This window comes from Danio rerio, chromosome 22 (genome assembly GCF_052040795.2).
Source record: "Danio rerio strain M-AB ecotype USA chromosome 22, GRCz13ab, whole genome shotgun sequence".
Classification (NCBI taxonomy): Eukaryota; Metazoa; Chordata; class Actinopteri; order Cypriniformes; family Danionidae; genus Danio; species Danio rerio.
Genome location: NC_141042.1, coordinates 21,008,371 through 21,025,485, shown reverse-complemented (window position 1 = coordinate 21,025,485; position 17,115 = coordinate 21,008,371). Strand labels below are relative to the sequence as shown.

At 37.4% G+C, this 17,115-nt stretch overlaps 1 protein-coding gene across 1 annotated transcript; it reads left to right on the top strand.

Moving 5' to 3' along the window:
• Positions 1-3,068: 3,068 nt before the first annotated feature.
• Positions 3,069-16,504, top strand: map2k2a (mitogen-activated protein kinase kinase 2a). The gene is given in 11 exon segments (NM_001037391.2): positions 3,069-3,663; positions 3,739-3,949; positions 6,347-6,493; positions 6,565-6,642; positions 9,014-9,065; positions 11,727-11,851; positions 12,047-12,260; positions 12,422-12,486; positions 12,625-12,686; positions 14,874-14,919; positions 15,313-16,504. Coding segments are annotated over 11 exon segments (1,194 nt in total). The 5' UTR covers positions 3,069-3,580; the 3' UTR covers positions 15,424-16,504.
• Positions 16,505-17,115: the final 611 nt, after the last annotated feature.

The window sequence follows — 17,115 nt, the reverse complement described above, 5'->3', positions numbered from 1 at the left end:
AACAAGTGTCCCTTGTAAAGTAAAGTGTGTATTTATATAATGCTCTCAGCGTGTACACCCAAAGTGCTTCACAATAATGAGGGGGGGGGGTCTCTCCACACTACCACCAGTGTGCAGCGTCCACTTGGATGATGCGACGGCAGCCACAGGGCAATGGCGCCAGTGCGCTCACCACACACCAGCTATAGGTGGAGTGGAGAGACGGTGTTAGAGCCAATTCGGTGGATCGGGATGATTGAGGGAATTTGGCCAGGACACCGGGGCTACACCCCAACTCTTTACGAGAAATGTTGGGATTTATAATTTTAACAAAAGGGCAGGACCTCAGTTTAATGTCTCATCAGAAAGACGGCGCTCACTGAGAGTATAGCATCCCCTTTACTATACTGGGGCATTAGGACCCACACAGACCACAGGTTGAATGCCGCCTCCTGGCCTCACTAACACTACATCCAACAGCAACCTAGTTTTCCCATGTGGTCTCCCATCCTGGTACTAACCAGGCTCAGCCCTGCTTAGCTTCAGTAAGTAACCGGTCTTAGGCTGTAGGATGATATGGCTGTGGCTGAAATGCAGGTTTCCTTTAGAATGCCAGTCACTAGTTTTACTACAATACATTGGTAGCAAGACTATATAAACTGCCAACTTATCCAGCATATGTTTTATGTAGCTGATGCCCCTCCAGCTGCAACTAATCACTGGGAAACACCCATACACACTCATTAACACACACACACTACATACAGTTTAGCTTACCCAATTCACCAGGACCACATGTCTTTGGACTGTGGGGGAAACCAGCTCACCCAGAGGAAACCCGTGCAAACATGGGGAGAACATGCAAACTCCACACAGAAATGCCAACATCCAGATAGGGCTCAAATCAGCAACCTTTTTGTATCACAGAATCTGTGTTCATTTGATTTATTTACAGTACAGTTTGTTAAGTAATGTTTTCTTTTTTGAGAAGAGATATTATATGAGAGACTTGCTTTGTTTACCTAATAAGTGGATCTAGATGGATTTGCATTGTAAACATTATTTAAAAGTTAAAAAGCTGTTATTTTTTTCATATATGAAGTTTTTAGTTATGATACTCCCAAAATAATTCTGCATAAATCTGCCGATTTTTTACAAAAATCTCAGAATAGCAAAAAAAAAAAGCCTGCAGATTCTGTCTGATCCTAACAGAGACTACATCTCTGAGTTAACTATTAATCTGAGAAACTTTCTTTTAATATGCCAGCAAGCGATTGTTGTAAATGTATCTGACAAGATTTCTTAGTATTTGAGTAGGCTGAAAGACTTTTAGTGGCTGAATAACTTAAAAAGTATGAGTTATTGCTTTATGCTTGGAACACAAAGCACGTATGAATGTAAGTGAGAAACCGCGTTTATCAGAAACCTTATTGTTTTGAAGCTTGCAAATCCCTTTTCGTCCCCATAAACTGGAAGCTGCGACCATTATTTTTCATATTGTGACGCAGTTCCGAGAGAAACATAATATTAAATGACACAAAAGTGGGTGTGGCTTGTTTTTTCTACTGTGAGCTAAATAGATGTAGTAGTGTAGGTGTTTCATTCAAAAATGGGGGAAAGTGTTCGAGGAGAGTTGTCACAACCTAAAAGATACCTCCTGTTCACCATTTCTGTTTGTTGTCAAAACTGACAGTTGGAGGAGGTGATTTAGTATGTTAGCCACTCCCATTTGCTAAGTTATACGTTATCTGATCATTTTATTTTTAGATTTCAATTAAACATTAGAAGAGCAAACTGTTTTTTTTTTCTTCTTCTTCTTAATGACCTGCACAGATGAATTGTTCACCACAAAACTGGCAATGTGAGATAACAAAATCATATCGTTAGTTTAGATTTTTTAGGGACTTTAATAATCATCACATCCCAACATGTTTGCAAGACTTCAAATTATTACAATGTGCATTTTGATACGCACTAAAAGACTAAAGCATTCATACACAAAACCTAAATACAATTATAGTATATTTAGTCATAATCGTAAGTATGATACACAATCAGGTTGTTTGTAAATTTTAACTACTTATGTACTGGTAAAACTGTAGATGACAGGGCATGCAGGCCCGTAGTCAGCCTGGTAATAAGAGTGCTTCTTTTTTCTCAAAAAGGGAACCTATTTGCAGTTATTCGCCTCATATTCTATTTAATTAAGAGGTTTAAATATTGTATTTCAAAGATGTTTTAAGCACTTTTTTTGTTTAAATAGCTTGTCAGATGGTCTTTTTGATGTTCCAAAAAACATTTCCTTAAGGATTTTGCAAAAAAAAAAAAACATACTCTCAAATACTAATTTATTACATGATTTATCATTAAGAAAAAAATAGAAATTGTTCATTGTTTAAATATATATATAACACTTTGGTCAGCACATTCAACTTTCCTCAGTTAAAATTTGGCCACTTGATTAAAAAAGTAAACAAATAAAAAAGGATAATAAAGAGCTTCACAATATTTTTAGATTTTTCAATAAAAAATATAAAAAAGTTCAATAAAAAAATACGGATAACAATAGCCTGATTAGCATTAAAATTAACTTATTAACTTTAGTGCTTCACACCTTTCATTTATACTTTTTGTTTCATGAATAAAGTCCAAGATTTAGAATAAAAGTAACTCTATTTAGCAATAATACAGTAGGTCAGCAGTGAAAGATGACCACTTACCTCAGATTGTATGTTTTCTTGCACAGATGAAAAATAATTGTTAGCAGTGGCCTAAACTGATTAGCTGAAGTCAGGACAGTCAACAGAGGATTCCAATTGGAAGCCTTCTTCGATGTGTTATTTTCACAATGTATGATGGAATAGCAGTGGAAATGAGTTTATGTATGGGACAAATTCTGGACCATTGTCGGTAGGGGGGGGGGGGGGGGGGTCTTTCAAACCACCTAAACGTGCCCTGGCTACGAGCCTCAGGAACGTCAATCCTCGCGTTTCTGACATTGGTTATTGGTTAAAACTTTTTATAACGTATTTTATGCTCACCAGCAGATGTCGTTCTTTCTCATATAATGACTGTTTTTCTCAAATCTCGCGATGACGCAAGTTCTCTGGCGGCAGTTCTCGCGAGATCGAGCAAACGCTTCCTCTTGGTTGGATAGCGGCTTCCTGGCCGGACTTTTTCCCCCTCCTTTTTTCTTGGGGGAAATTTCAACTTCTGTTTTCGCGGCTCCTCCGAGCCAAACTATTTCGGACAGCGTTTCTCGCCCGGTCCTGAGGCTGTGAACGATAGGCCTAACTTGTCTTTTGCCGCCTTTTGTCTGTGGGAGCGCTCGCGAGTCAGAGGCCGTGCCGGAGAGACATTCCAGCGATGCACGCGCTTAAATAAACTGCATTTCCTGCACTTTTACCTCTGAGCCACTCGCTTTTTCATTTGACACTTTAATTTCACCTGGAGCAGCTTTTGAGAGCATGGTTGGGTGTTGAAATTTGGGGCTTGCTAATCTCAGAAACTTCCACTACAAGGGTTTGTGTATCAGTTTGAAGTATTGGATGTCAGTAGAGACAACCTGGTTGCTTTCTTTGAAATTGATAACTTTGCAAGTATGGCACCAAAAAGAAGACCAGTCCCCTTGATTATAACCCCCACTGGAGAGGGACAGTCAACCAACATTGATGCAGCAGCAGAGTAAGTATTTATTTAGCTATATCAGTCCCTTTATGTACCTGCACACGTCTCACCTGGTCGTCTTTTTGTCTTTAGGGCCAACCTGGAGGCCTTGCAGAGGAAGTTAGGTGAGCTGGATTTGGATGAACAGCAGAGGAAGCGCCTCGAAGCTTTCCTCACCCAGAAAGCCCAGGTGGGCGAGCTCAAGGATGAAGATTTCGAACCCATATGTGAACTTGGCGCTGGTAATGGTGGAGTGGTTCATAAAGTCCGTCACAAACCCTCGAGACTGGTTATGGCCAGGAAGGTAAGCGATAAAGGATCTTATGCACCTGCTTAGGGCTAGGCAATTTGGCAAAATTCATATCATGATCAAATCTCATGTTTTGATAACAACATGCATTATAATATACTACAGTTTCTGTAAATCCAATCAGTTAATAGTTTATACACAACATATATTGACCACACTTAAAGAATTATTTCTTTAAAAGATTATACACGTTTGTAAAGTGCTTACTCTTTTATATGTGATCAAATGTTTGAAATAAAATGTAGAAATATTATTAAGATATAAAGCACTTTTCAAAAACTAATGATTACAAGTCCAACATGAGAATAAATAGAGTAAAATAAAATGCCAAATGTAAACCTTGTACTTTCAAGATTGCAAATTTTTTTAAAGATGCTGTTATTCATGTTTCTGTCAACATTTTCATAATGGCATGTTAGATTGAGCTCGTATAAATTATTTAATAAAAAGTGTCACCGGCTAGGGCTGTGCGATTAAATTGAATCGCAATTTTAAATGTTGAGATCAGTTAACTGCAAGTAGGCATGGGGCGATAACTGTTTTTAAGGTATACCGCGGTTTAAGTTTTTAAAACCGCCAACATTTTCTGCTATACCGTTCCTAAGGTATGTGTACGTTTTTTTTTTGTTTGTTTTGTTAAACATTTTTTAGGACAACAATGCTGCTTATATTGTAATGAAATCTGTGTTTTTGAAACTAATAAAGGCAGCAGAAGTCGATGATTCATTGTAATCATTTAGCCTAACATGTTTACAGCTGGGCGTCGCAGTGGCGCAGTAGGTAGTGTTGTCGCCTCACAGCAAGAACGTTGTCGGGTCGCTGATTCAGCCTCGGCTGGGTTAGTTGGCGTTTCTGTGTGGACTTTGCATGTTCGCCCTGCGTTCGCGTGGGTTTCCTCCGGGTGCTCTGGTTTCCCCCCACAGTCCAAAGACATGCGGTACAGGTGAATTGGGTAGGCTAAATTATTTGTGTGTGTGTGTGTGGATGTTTCCCAGAGATGGGTTGCGGCTGGAAGGGCATCCGCTGTGTAAAAACGTGCTGGATAAGATGGCAGTTCATTCCGCTGTGGTGACCCCTGATTAATAAAGGGACTAAGCTGAAAAGAAAATTAATAAGTGATTGGTTACTGCTCCGAAACATTTTAAAAGCTACTCAAAATAAAATAAATTGTCTTCAAAGGGTAAAAAAGTTTTTGTTTTTTACCCAAACATTTAAAATGAATATATTTTAGAGTGATAATCGTAATATCATAAAAAATGTGAAACTGTGATATTTTTATACAAGATTATTATACCGTCAGAATCCTACATGCCTACAACATGCCTAATCGCAAGAGGCTGCAATATGAAATGTATATGTATTATTTAATTTCATCTACACAGAGCAAATGCATGATTGCTGGCTGTGTGTTACAGTCTTACTAGCCAATTGAGTGAGCACAATTTCATTCTGCCCAATCAGAATTGTGCAACCAAACTATGCCGACAATAAAAGAAAGAAAACAAACAGGAAAGCGCTGACAAGTGGAAAAATGGCGTCTGCTGTTTCAAAAGCAGTAATAGACAAAATAATATCAAAAAACAACAGCAATTGTAATATGGGAATATTTTAGTTTCAAAGTCACAGACACAGACAGTAGCAATACATGTAGCAATCTATGTAGCAATAGAGTTTTATATATATATATATATATATATATATATATATATATAATATATATATATATATATATATATATATATATATATATATATATATATATATACAAATATATATATATATATAGATAGATAGATAGATAGATAGATAGATAGATAGATAGATAGATAGATAGATAGATAGATATGAATATAGATAGATAGATAGATAGATAGATAGATAGATAGATAGATAGATAGATAGATAGATAGATATGTACATCTTGTCATAATGTACAGCCCTACTCCAGGGTATTTTAACAGATGTATTTTTTTTACCAATACTTTACATTTTTTACCAATGGGGTTTAATTATATTCTTTTTAATAACCAGGGTTCATACGGTCCTGGACAACCTGGAAAAGTCATGAAATTTTGAAAGCCTTCTCCAGGCCTGGAAAAGTCTTGGAAAAACAAATAAATCCAAAATGTTTTGGAAAAGTCAAGAAAATGTGTTTAATGTGTTTAAATGTGAATTATCGAACAATAACATTTGTTTTAACAGTTTTTTTAATGTTTTATCTGGGCCCTTAGAAAAGCATTTAACCTCTTGTAAGTCTGAAATTTCATTTATAATAGCCTTTAAAAAAGTCTTAAATTCGACTCTTGGAAACCTTTGGAAACCTTGCACTCCTGCTTGTATCATTTGGTGTGATATTCTTATCATTGGCTGAACTTTTTGTGTTTTCCCCAGCTTATACACTTGGAAATCAAACCAGCCATCAGGAACCAGATTATTCGAGAGCTGCAGGTTCTACACGAGTGTAACTCACCGTACATTGTAGGGTTTTACGGCGCCTTCTACAGTGATGGAGAAATCAGCATCTGTATGGAGCACATGGTGAGGCCGATGGTCTTGTGTGTGGTTTGTAGCAAGAGCGTTACAGCACTTTGACATGTGTTTGTCCACAGGATGGAGGCTCTTTGGATCAAGTGCTCAAAGAAGCCAGAAGAATCCCTGAGGAAATTTTGGGCAAAGTTAGCATAGCTGTAAGTATTGCGGTTCTCCTTAGAGACTGATAAATCTACTATACAATGATACGCTGATAACTGATACAAGAATATCCAGATGTGTAGTAAGGTCTAGGGCTGTGCGATTTGGGGAAAATATCAAACTGTTTCGTTTTTTTGACAGATATTGCGATTTTGATTTGCGATTTAATTTTATAGTCAAGATTCAGCTCAGTAATCTGTGTCGTAGCTTCTTTCTGCTAAAATGCAGTGAGTGTTAGTTAAAAAAGAAAAAAAAAATTAACTTGAACACTTATTCAAATTTGTTTTTAAATATTCAGAAATTGAACTAATTTTTTCTCTAGAGCAAACTGTAAAGCCAAATAAAACGATGTTACTTTTCTGTAAACATGTTCAACTCAAATTAGGAGATATTGTAGCTTATCATACAAACAAAAATAATATATAAAAATATATGGAACACTCAGTAAACTAACATGGCTGGCAAGAGGCAAATTAAAAAGTTCTGATTGGGTAGAATGAAAGTGTAAAAAATTGTGATTCGATTTTAAATAAATTGCACAGCCCAAGTAAGATCAACTATTTATTTTCCTGTGGTTATTACATTTTAAATCCTTTGAATAATTTAGGAATGCACATTTCTGTTGTATTTTTCCTCAAAGTATATATTTTTTTTAATTACAGTATGTTCCATAAATATGCCCCCTTTGAACAAAGCTACTGATACATTTGACTAATACTAAAAGCAAGGTTGGCTGCTTATATTAGCTTGTTGGCTTTAATTTGTAGGGTTAGATTTAGTATTTGAGTGCAGGGCTGCTTGATATTGGGAAAATCTGATATTGCAGTGTTTATTTTTTCTGCGATAAATATTGCAATAAGAATCTCTCATTTAAATTAATATATTCTCTATTGGATGCTTTACATTATTATATTTGTGCATATACATTAGTTTAGTCATTACTGAAGCCAAATCTGGAGCTAATCTAACAAAATAACTTGCAATAATGGTTCAAAAATTAGTAGCCCAAATTGATATGTTAGGGAAAAATATTAAATAAAATTTTCAAAAATCAACAGAAGCAAAAAAAAAACATAAAATTCTGTTGAAATGTTGTAGTTTATCATTTGTTTAGCAATATTTTACATGAATTTATAATATATTATATTTTCATTTTTACAGATATTCTGTGACTAAAATATTATTTAAATAAATATATCTGTTTAATTAATCTGTTTTTTCTAAATGCATTAATATATATTACCCATATTCACTGAGAAATGGATAAAAATATTTCAAAATGGGGTGTACGCATATATGCTGAGCACTGTATTGTTCAGCCCAATTTGAGATTATGTAATTTGTTTCTGTCTATCAGTCAATATTAAAGGTATTGAACAATACTCAATAATAATATCAAAACTCTTAACTATAACTGTTCACAATGTATCTTTTCCATGTTATTTGCTATTTGTAAAATTGTGCATAAAAGAAAATAACTATTATAAGTGCACTTTTCATTGAAAAACTGCTAAATTAAATATTTATTAAATCCCATTATTTTAGTTTTCTGTAAAGACATTATTTTGATGTGATGCTTCAAATGTAGTTGTATCGTTTAAAATTGATTGATTTAATTGAAATGTTTTTTATTTGTAAAATATAATTGGTAATATTAGGCATTTGTTGTTAATTGGCCACATTGAGTATAAAATAAAATAATCTCCGTATTCTGCATAATTACCACTTGCTTAAATGTAGTTTTATAATACCACCTTGCCGTTTTTAACTTTCGTTAACTCTGCTTATAGTATTTGCATATGTAAAGTAAATGCTTATTGTCAGTGCGCATGTAATACTATCAGGCTACTGTGAAACGGCTCTAATAATATATAAACCAGGAAGTAGAGAGGACAACCTGCTCTTCTTGTTCTTGGCTAAAAGCTGAACCCAAAAGATGGTACGTAGACTCCATCGTAACATGTCTGCCAGTATTACACATAGACCACAATATAATAAAGCTGTGAACACACCCATCGATGTGCAAACTCCCTTTTAAGTCAGAGTCAGCAAAACATGCAGGTTTTTCAACACTCGTTTAGCCATTTTCTGCCAAATGAATAGGGTCAAACTAGCGTTTCGCTTTTAATCCTGACAAAGTACAAACACTTGGGCATGAAGACCAAACAAAGGTGCTGAGATCTGTTTATGCATGCGTCCATAATGTTTATTGAATGTGCATTTCATCTTTTGGTAATTAGAAAGCAGAAGTTGTTTTGTAAAGACCAGACCATATAGCGCATGCTGTAAATTCAGGAAGCCAGATACCACACTAGCCGTTGACAGATAAACTTCATTGATGATATCTATAACGCTCTCGCTCCACAGGTACTCAGAGGTTTGGCGTATCTTCGGGAGAAGCACCAAATAATGCACAGAGGTACGCACAAAGCAACATTCCTTACTAATATCTTAGGAAACGTACATGTACATACACGCGCTGGAGGGCGGCAGGAAGTAGCCCCCTAATGCAGCCATTGAAATTGCATAAGAAGCTTAAAAATGATTATTATAGAGAGATTAGGCCTCACAAGGTCTTTACTGAAACTAACCAGAGACCTTCATCTCTGCAGTAATTGTTAACCTGAGATTAAACAACACTGTCATTAAAGAAGTTATGTGTTCCAGTTTACATGTGAAACAACCGTCTTCTACTGTTATTTTTTTAAATATAACATTAATTATTGAATTAAATATTATCAAAACATTAGGTATTCTTTTTCTAAAAAATATTAAAGGGGTTAACCCAACATACATTTTTTTGTCTTCTGAATTATTGAATTAATATGAATTACTTCTTTTGAACACATTAGTTTAAAAAAATTTTGGAAACCAGTAGCTAATGAAAACCTTATTTCCTACCTACAGGGGAAGTCAATAGTAACCAGTTCAAATCTTGCAAAAAGTAAAATATTTTTTGTTTTTAATGTTATAAATTACACTCAAAAATTTTGAAACAAATGGCGGTTGAGTAAAGCCTTGTTTACACTGAGTGATACGGTACGGTACGGTTCGGTATAGGTCACCTTTATCTGGCTTGTGTCTCCACTGCTAAAGGGTACCTATGGTGTTGTGTACAACAAAGTTGCAGTCAACGTCATTCTCGCTTGAACTTTTTATTAAATGCTTTATATACATAAAAACTTGTGTATAAATTGATGTTCATTTCTAACCTTTCTATGAACAGGATTTGATTATAGTTGCAGATTAATGATAATGTAAAGCCTAATGTAACGTCTGCAATTTATATAAAATAAAACATTTTTGAACGCATACAGAGACTTACAGTCTCTGAAATGTTAAATTTCAAATAAAATATAACTAAAACTTACATTTAGTTCTAATTTGGGTTGATAAATGATATAAAACTGATACAGTCAGTACAAACCTCTCATCTTTATTGCATACCAGTACATGTAACGTCAACATCTTGTTAAAGTAAGTTCGTCATTCCAAGTTCATAATAGTCTGAAAAGGTGATGATAATTAATAAACATGGCAGTTTGTTCATCTTTTATGTTGCTGAAAGAATCATCTGCTCCTTTGTTCGAGCTTGTTTGTTTGTTTGTTTCTTTTGCACTTCTCTCTTGCGTTAGTCTATTTATGAAAAGATCAGCTGTTGGAAGCTCTTCAATAATCAAGTCCACATTATTATTATGAGAGCAAGAAGTTTGTTATTTTAAATATAGATGCGTGGCAAGCACACACAAGCTCTTTGGAGAAAGTGAAACCACTTGTGCTTTAGACAGCCTCGTAAATAACAACAGGACACACGCAGAGTCTTCTCTTCTTGGATTTGTAGCAGTTCATCAAGACCAAGACAAGGTTTGAGCTCTGGTCGACCATGGCTCGTTATTATATGTATATATTATTACTGTGAAATGTCTCGGCTGTGTATTTAAAAATGACGCTTCCTTTGTTGTCATTCTTCTGGCTTGTGCATGCACTAGTGACGTTTCTCTGTGAACCAAAAGCATTCAGTTGCGCGTCTACCTCTGCCTTTTGGTATCCTTTTGTAAAGGACAGGGTACCCAAAAAGTGGTTCGCTTTTTGGTACCTTTTGACAGTGGAAACGGACATAGAAGCGTACCAACTCTTACTGCACCACTCAGTGGAAACAAGCCATAAATTAAGACAAATTTCTCATTTGAATGATCTATCTCTTTAGCTAAAACTAAAGAGTGAAAAGGCATCAGTTGCATTCATGAATGCTTTTAATATTCATGTGTAATGTGCTTCTAGTTTTAACGACCAGATTATTCAGGAATGTGTCCAAAATTGTAAAGATCAACTGGGTTTTGGTTTTGTATAACAGCATTTTCATTAGCTTTATGATGCTTATGTTTTCTTTTCACATTCTGTTTATTAATTGGTCACATTTTCAATCTCTGTTGCTAATGTGCCAACTTCTACAATATACTTTTCATTCCAAATAGATCACCATTAGCCATGGAGTATCTTTAGCGTCTTCAAGTGTGGCACAGCCAGCATTTCAACAATAATACTATGTCTGGAAATGCAAAGTATCAGTTTCTCAGTCATGTCTGTGAGGGTCTAGAGGAGCCACGCTGGGTTTGAAGGGTTAGACAGGGAGGGTCAGACCTATAGTTGTGCTGTTGTGGCAGAGAGCGCTCGGCTGCTCGCGAGGAGCTGTCGAGGAGCCCAGCCGGTAATTACAGCCTCTCGGATGTGATTACATGGCAGCCGCACCCTGCAACCCCCTCCCTTCTTTTTCCTCTCCCACTCTCACCCCTCTGTCCACTCCCAGTGGGTGTTAGGGCTGAAGAAGGGCCCGTCATGTACAGAATTGTTGCAAATGTGCACTGTTATTTGCTCGTTTTGCCCTGTGTTTAAAACGAGGGAGTTGGAAAGTGACATGTTTCTCTGTCCTTACTGCTGCAACAGTTTTGTCAGAGCTAGCTTTGCAGTATTCAGAACACTGGAGAAAGGGCGATGAAAAGCCAGGTGGTGCCGCTGGGATTTGGACCCCAGCCTTTCATCTTACTTGGTCTCTCTCTCTCTTTCTCTCTGGTTCTTCCAGACGTTAAGCCCTCCAACATCCTGGTGAACTCGCGCGGTGAGATCAAACTGTGCGACTTTGGTGTGAGTGGCCAGCTCATCGACTCTATGGCCAACTCCTTCGTTGGAACACGGTCGTACATGTCGGTGAGTCACCCTCCCACTTCCCTCCCCAACCCCCAGCCCTTCTTGTTCCAAGGCCTGAGCCAGTGCCCAGGATTCTTCCATGTGGAGAGGAGGATCTCGCTGCCAGGTTTTAGCCCACTCCTCCTGGCCACCTGCAGGGTGCGGCGCCCCACCCTAGTAGAGCCTTGACTTGCTCTTTGCTCTCTGCCTTGACAGCCGGAGAGACTCCAGGGCACGCACTACTCGGTTCAGTCGGATGTGTGGAGCATGGGCCTATCACTGGTTGAGCTTGCTATTGGACGCTACCCCATCCCCCCTCCCGATGCTAAGGAACTGGAGGCCATATTTGGCCGGCCAGTGCTGGATGCAGGTGGGGCAGAAGGTCACAGCATGTCTCCAAGACCCAGGCCTCCAGGACGACCAGTTAGTGGTAAGACATCTAATTTTGTGTGGTAGACCTACTGATACATATTATATAAGTGTCAAGATCCAATAGTTAACATTGTTTAAAATGCATTTGATTATATTTTTCCTCCATATTCTACGTAATATGCGTGTTTTAGCCGAGCCTTGCGAATTGTTTTCCCCCAGGACACGGAATGGACAGCAGGCCAGCAATGGCTATATTTGAGCTACTGGACTACATTGTCAATGAGGTCAGAGGATTTGCTTAGCATGCAACTTACTTCCTTTGTGCTTATTTTTGCCTTTTATAGTATTTCTGCATTTCATGTAGCAGTTTCACTTCAATATCACCCCCTTTCTCTGCTCCCCACCTGTCTTTGCATCTGCAGCCTCCACCCAAGCTCCCCCATGGCGTCTTCACCACAGACTTTGAGGAGTTTGTGACAAAATGGTAAGATCCCGTGTCATATATTTGAATGTTTTACAGTGCAATGTACAAAAACTAATTTGTTTTCAGAATTGAAAGAACAGTGGCAGTGTTGGCACGTATGCATGTTGGCTACATTAAACCTTAAAGTAAAGGGCTATTCAGTTTAGTTCCTGAAAGGCCCAATTTTTTGCACACTTTAACTTCATCATGCACACACAATTTTGGTTATTTTAAATTACTTGTTTAGCTGGCGCATATTTAATTTGGATTAGATCTAAACCATAGGTCTCAAAGTCAATTGCTGGAGGGCCGCAGCTCTACACAGTGTTGCTCCTACCCTGATCAAACACTGACCTCACAAAACGGATGAGGCTTTTATACTTGACTTGTTCGCCGTTATACTTATCGTTATACGATATACTTGAAAACGACAGGGGGCAGTCTAAAGAAACCCACCATAAAATCAGAAGGATAAACAAAGAAGTAGGAAGTTTCCAGAACTACGTCATGTAATTAATATTATTGAAAATTTTTTAACTTTGTTATTTTTATCTTTTTTTTAAGTTATTATAAAGATTTTTATAAACATTCATATCTTGGACAGTTCTACTTTTTTTAAAAAATGTATTAAAATATTAATATAAACAGAACACAGGTTGCTCTACAAATATATTTTTTATTTTGGAAAGAATAAACCATCACTAATAAAGCCTTGAAAGACGGCATCAGTATATTGTGTTTCTTTTCGGCTTAGTCCCTTTATTTATCTGGGGTTGCCACAGCGGAATGAACTGCCAACTTATCCAGCACGTTTTTGCGCTGTAGATACCCTTCCAGCCGCAACCCATCACAAGGAAACATCCATTCACATTCATTCACACACATACAATACAGACAATTTAGCCCTCCCAATTCACCTGTATCGTATGTCTTTGGACTTGTGGGTGAAACCAGAGCACCCAGAGGAAACCCACGCTAACGCAGGGAGACGCAAACTCCACACAGAAATACCAACTGACCCAGCCGAGGCTCAAACCAGCGACCTTCTTGCTGGGAGGCGACAGTGCTACCTATATTGTAAACTGATGGGTTCAAATATTCTTTTCCAGTTATCAAAGAAATAATTCATGTAACTGTTAAATTAAAACCTATGAATGGCCTGGGTCTCCACCTTTGCCATTGCCTTTTGTTTTGGTTTTAACAAACTTATCCTTTGTTTTTCTAAACTTTTTAACAAAAACTTTTTTCCTTTCTAGCCAATAAATATTGTTTATCTGGTTCTTCCTATGATTATGAATGGTCGTACCCATTTCAAACAAAATATCTTCAAAATGATTCATATTCAACTCAAATCAAATTCGGAGCCACGCGAACTGTAAAATGCGTCTTAAACAATTTCATGCACTCCGCCGGCCAAAATCATGTCACGTGCACCAAAAGCAAACCTCTGCAAACACGCGTCACATTCGCCGCACACACTTTAGCGTGTATTGAGTATAAACCAGGCTTTATGCCTCTATCACACTAGCAGCAAATTTGTAGCTGCCTGTCGCTCTGGGTGGTGACCTGCTGCAAACGCAGGTATGTGTAGGCCTACAGCTCGGAGAATACAACCGGCCTCTGAGAGGGGATCATATGAGCTCTACTGGTACTCCTATTGGCTGTCGCTCAACAAAGTCGCTCATTATTTGCATAACGTTGAAGGATTCTCAACTTTGTGGTGTCGAGCCAATGGTTGATATTTGGCTTGTGTGGCCGGAAGAGACCGAAAGTCGCTCCCTCTCCGTTAAAATAAACGGTCGCTTGACGATTTGCCGCTGTGTGAATGAAGCTTTAACAGTGTAACTGGACTATAAAAAACAAATGTTGTATCTTGATTAGAAAAGGTGTATTGAAACGTGCAATTCTGTGCTCAGAAGGCAAAAAGAGACAAAACAAGGAGTCTTATTTCTAAGCCAAACCCTAACTTAACATTTCTGGTCAATGTTTTTGATTAGATTTTTTTTTATTTGTTGTTGAAATAAGTGATTATTTATTTGTTTATTTTTTGTGTGTGTGTGTGTGTGTGTGTGTGTGTGTGTGTGTGTGTGTGTGTGTGTGTGTGTGTGTGTGTGTGTGTGTGTGTGTGTGTGTGTGTGTGTGTGTGTGTGTGTGTGTGTGTGTGTGTGTGTGTGTGTGTGTGTGTGTGTGTGTGTGTGTGTTTTACAGCCTCATAAAGAACCCTGCTGACAGAGCTGACCTCAAGATGCTAATGGTAAGTACATTTCCTTTAGGGGTATTTGTAAAACGACTTGAAAAGATAGTAAAATAAAAGTTTCTTATGGCAAAAATAACATTGTACGACAATGCAAGCTCATTTTTGTGATCGTAAAAATAACAAGTAATGCACGTTTGTCAATTTTTGGCTGCGTTGGTTGAGCAATTAGCTCTAGTTATGACTTGAATAAGAAATATTCCCCCTTCACCTCCCAATCAGTCCTGTAATGCCTGTAGGTTAACAACAGCAACATCATGATGCAATCTACAAGTTCATGCATCACTGCATTTGTGATCAGAATCAAACCAGCATATATTTCAAATAAAGCACATTCACTATTTGAAGTCAGAATCTGCTGATGATGAAATTAACCGTGCTCTTCATTTACAGGGTCACACGTTCATCAAGCGGGCTGAGGTTGAGGAGGTGGATTTTGCTGGATGGTTGTGTAAAACCATGGGCCTTCACCAGCCTAGCACACCCACTCATAGCGCTGAATGAATGCTGGCTCATACCGTTGCCACCCATGCCATCCTCCACTCTACTTCTGTCCTCTTTGCTCTCACAGGCCTGTATGCTTGTAAGCCTCCGACACACCGCTGTGCACTCTTTTGCCGTTCTCTGCTTGCTCTTCCCTTCCGCTACAGTGCGTTCTGGGGGCATTGTTTTATAGGAGCCTCTGTTGTTGGAACACTTGGTCATTTGAACGAATATGGAGATTTATAGTCACTTAAGTGAAGTGGCTGTATTTTTAACGACCAGCTTATTCAGGAATGTGTCCAAAATGGTTAAGATCAACTGGGTTTTGGTTTTGTATAACAGCATTTTCATTAGCTTTATGATGCTTTTCTTTTCACCGTCTGTTTATTAATTAATCACAATCACAATCTCTGTTGCTAATGTGCCATTCGTTGGCAATTAGCATTACACTGTGTTAAGATGTATAGCCTGGTTCAATGGCAAGCATTTCATTATGAATCAACTGCCGTTTAAAACAAGATAAAAGAATGAGAGAAAACCAAAGAGGGCTACTATGGATTATACACTATGGTTGGTTTATTACTTATTATAAGGCGATTATTATAAATGCAGGATGGCCAAATCCCCAATTTATCAAGCACATGTGTACAAGTTTTTAATTTGTGCATTGCATGGCCAGTCACACCAACAAATGGCCATGCCGTGAGTTTGCACACATTACCACATATTAAAAAAAGCTATATTAAAGTTCCTGTATCAGATGCCCTTAGTTCTGCTGTGCCTGTTAAAAAGATCTCTTTTAGTATTCATATCTGGTTTGAACACCATTTGATCCCCTTAACATTGGCCCTTAAAAATGTTTCATCGCATCTTTCTCAAGTATAGTTTAAATCATGCTTGACTCATTTTTGCGACCAGCGCTTGAACGGTTTTCTTAGAACGTGCTTTATTGAAATAATCTGTAGAAAAGTATATTTGGGTAAAATTATTGTTTGTAATTTATGCTTTAATGTCTTTGATTTAAGTTTGAGTACAACCAGAGTTGCACAGTGCTTTTTCCATGGACTCTATGAATTTGAACACATCCAAATGACTCCAACTAAGACCACAACAGGTACACTCATGGTTTGAACTTTAGTGGTATATAAAGTGCAAAGTAATGTCTCAGGCCACCATGTACAGTGCTATGCAGATCCAATGAACCTCAGCAGATATTACCGTATTAGTGGGTCTTATAAATACACGGGTGTTACAGATGGGCATTGTGAAGTGTGGCTAAAGCCCACTTGTTCTGAATAGCTTTGTGTTTCTTTTTTTTCTTCTCTGTAGTACTTTTCAGTAACATTGAAACTGTATTACACACTGGCATTCAGCTCTGACCAAGTGAATGCATTGCCACACTTGCGTGTATAAAATAAAATATGTACAGTACAAACGGTACTGTTTTTCAGTCTTAAAAATAGCATTTTTTTTTTGTTTTGTTTTTTTGACTACTTTCGAGAAGAGGATCTAAGTCATTTTATTACCATATGGAATGTGTTGAATACAGTTCTAATATAAAAATAAAACTTATTTGTGAATGATTACTTCTGTAGTTGTGGTCAGTCTCGTCAATTTCAATCTATTATTCAGTCTATTAAAAAACAAAAAATAATAGGGGCACATATAGTATGTAGCCAGATGAACAGATAATAATGGAAGAAATGGGACAAC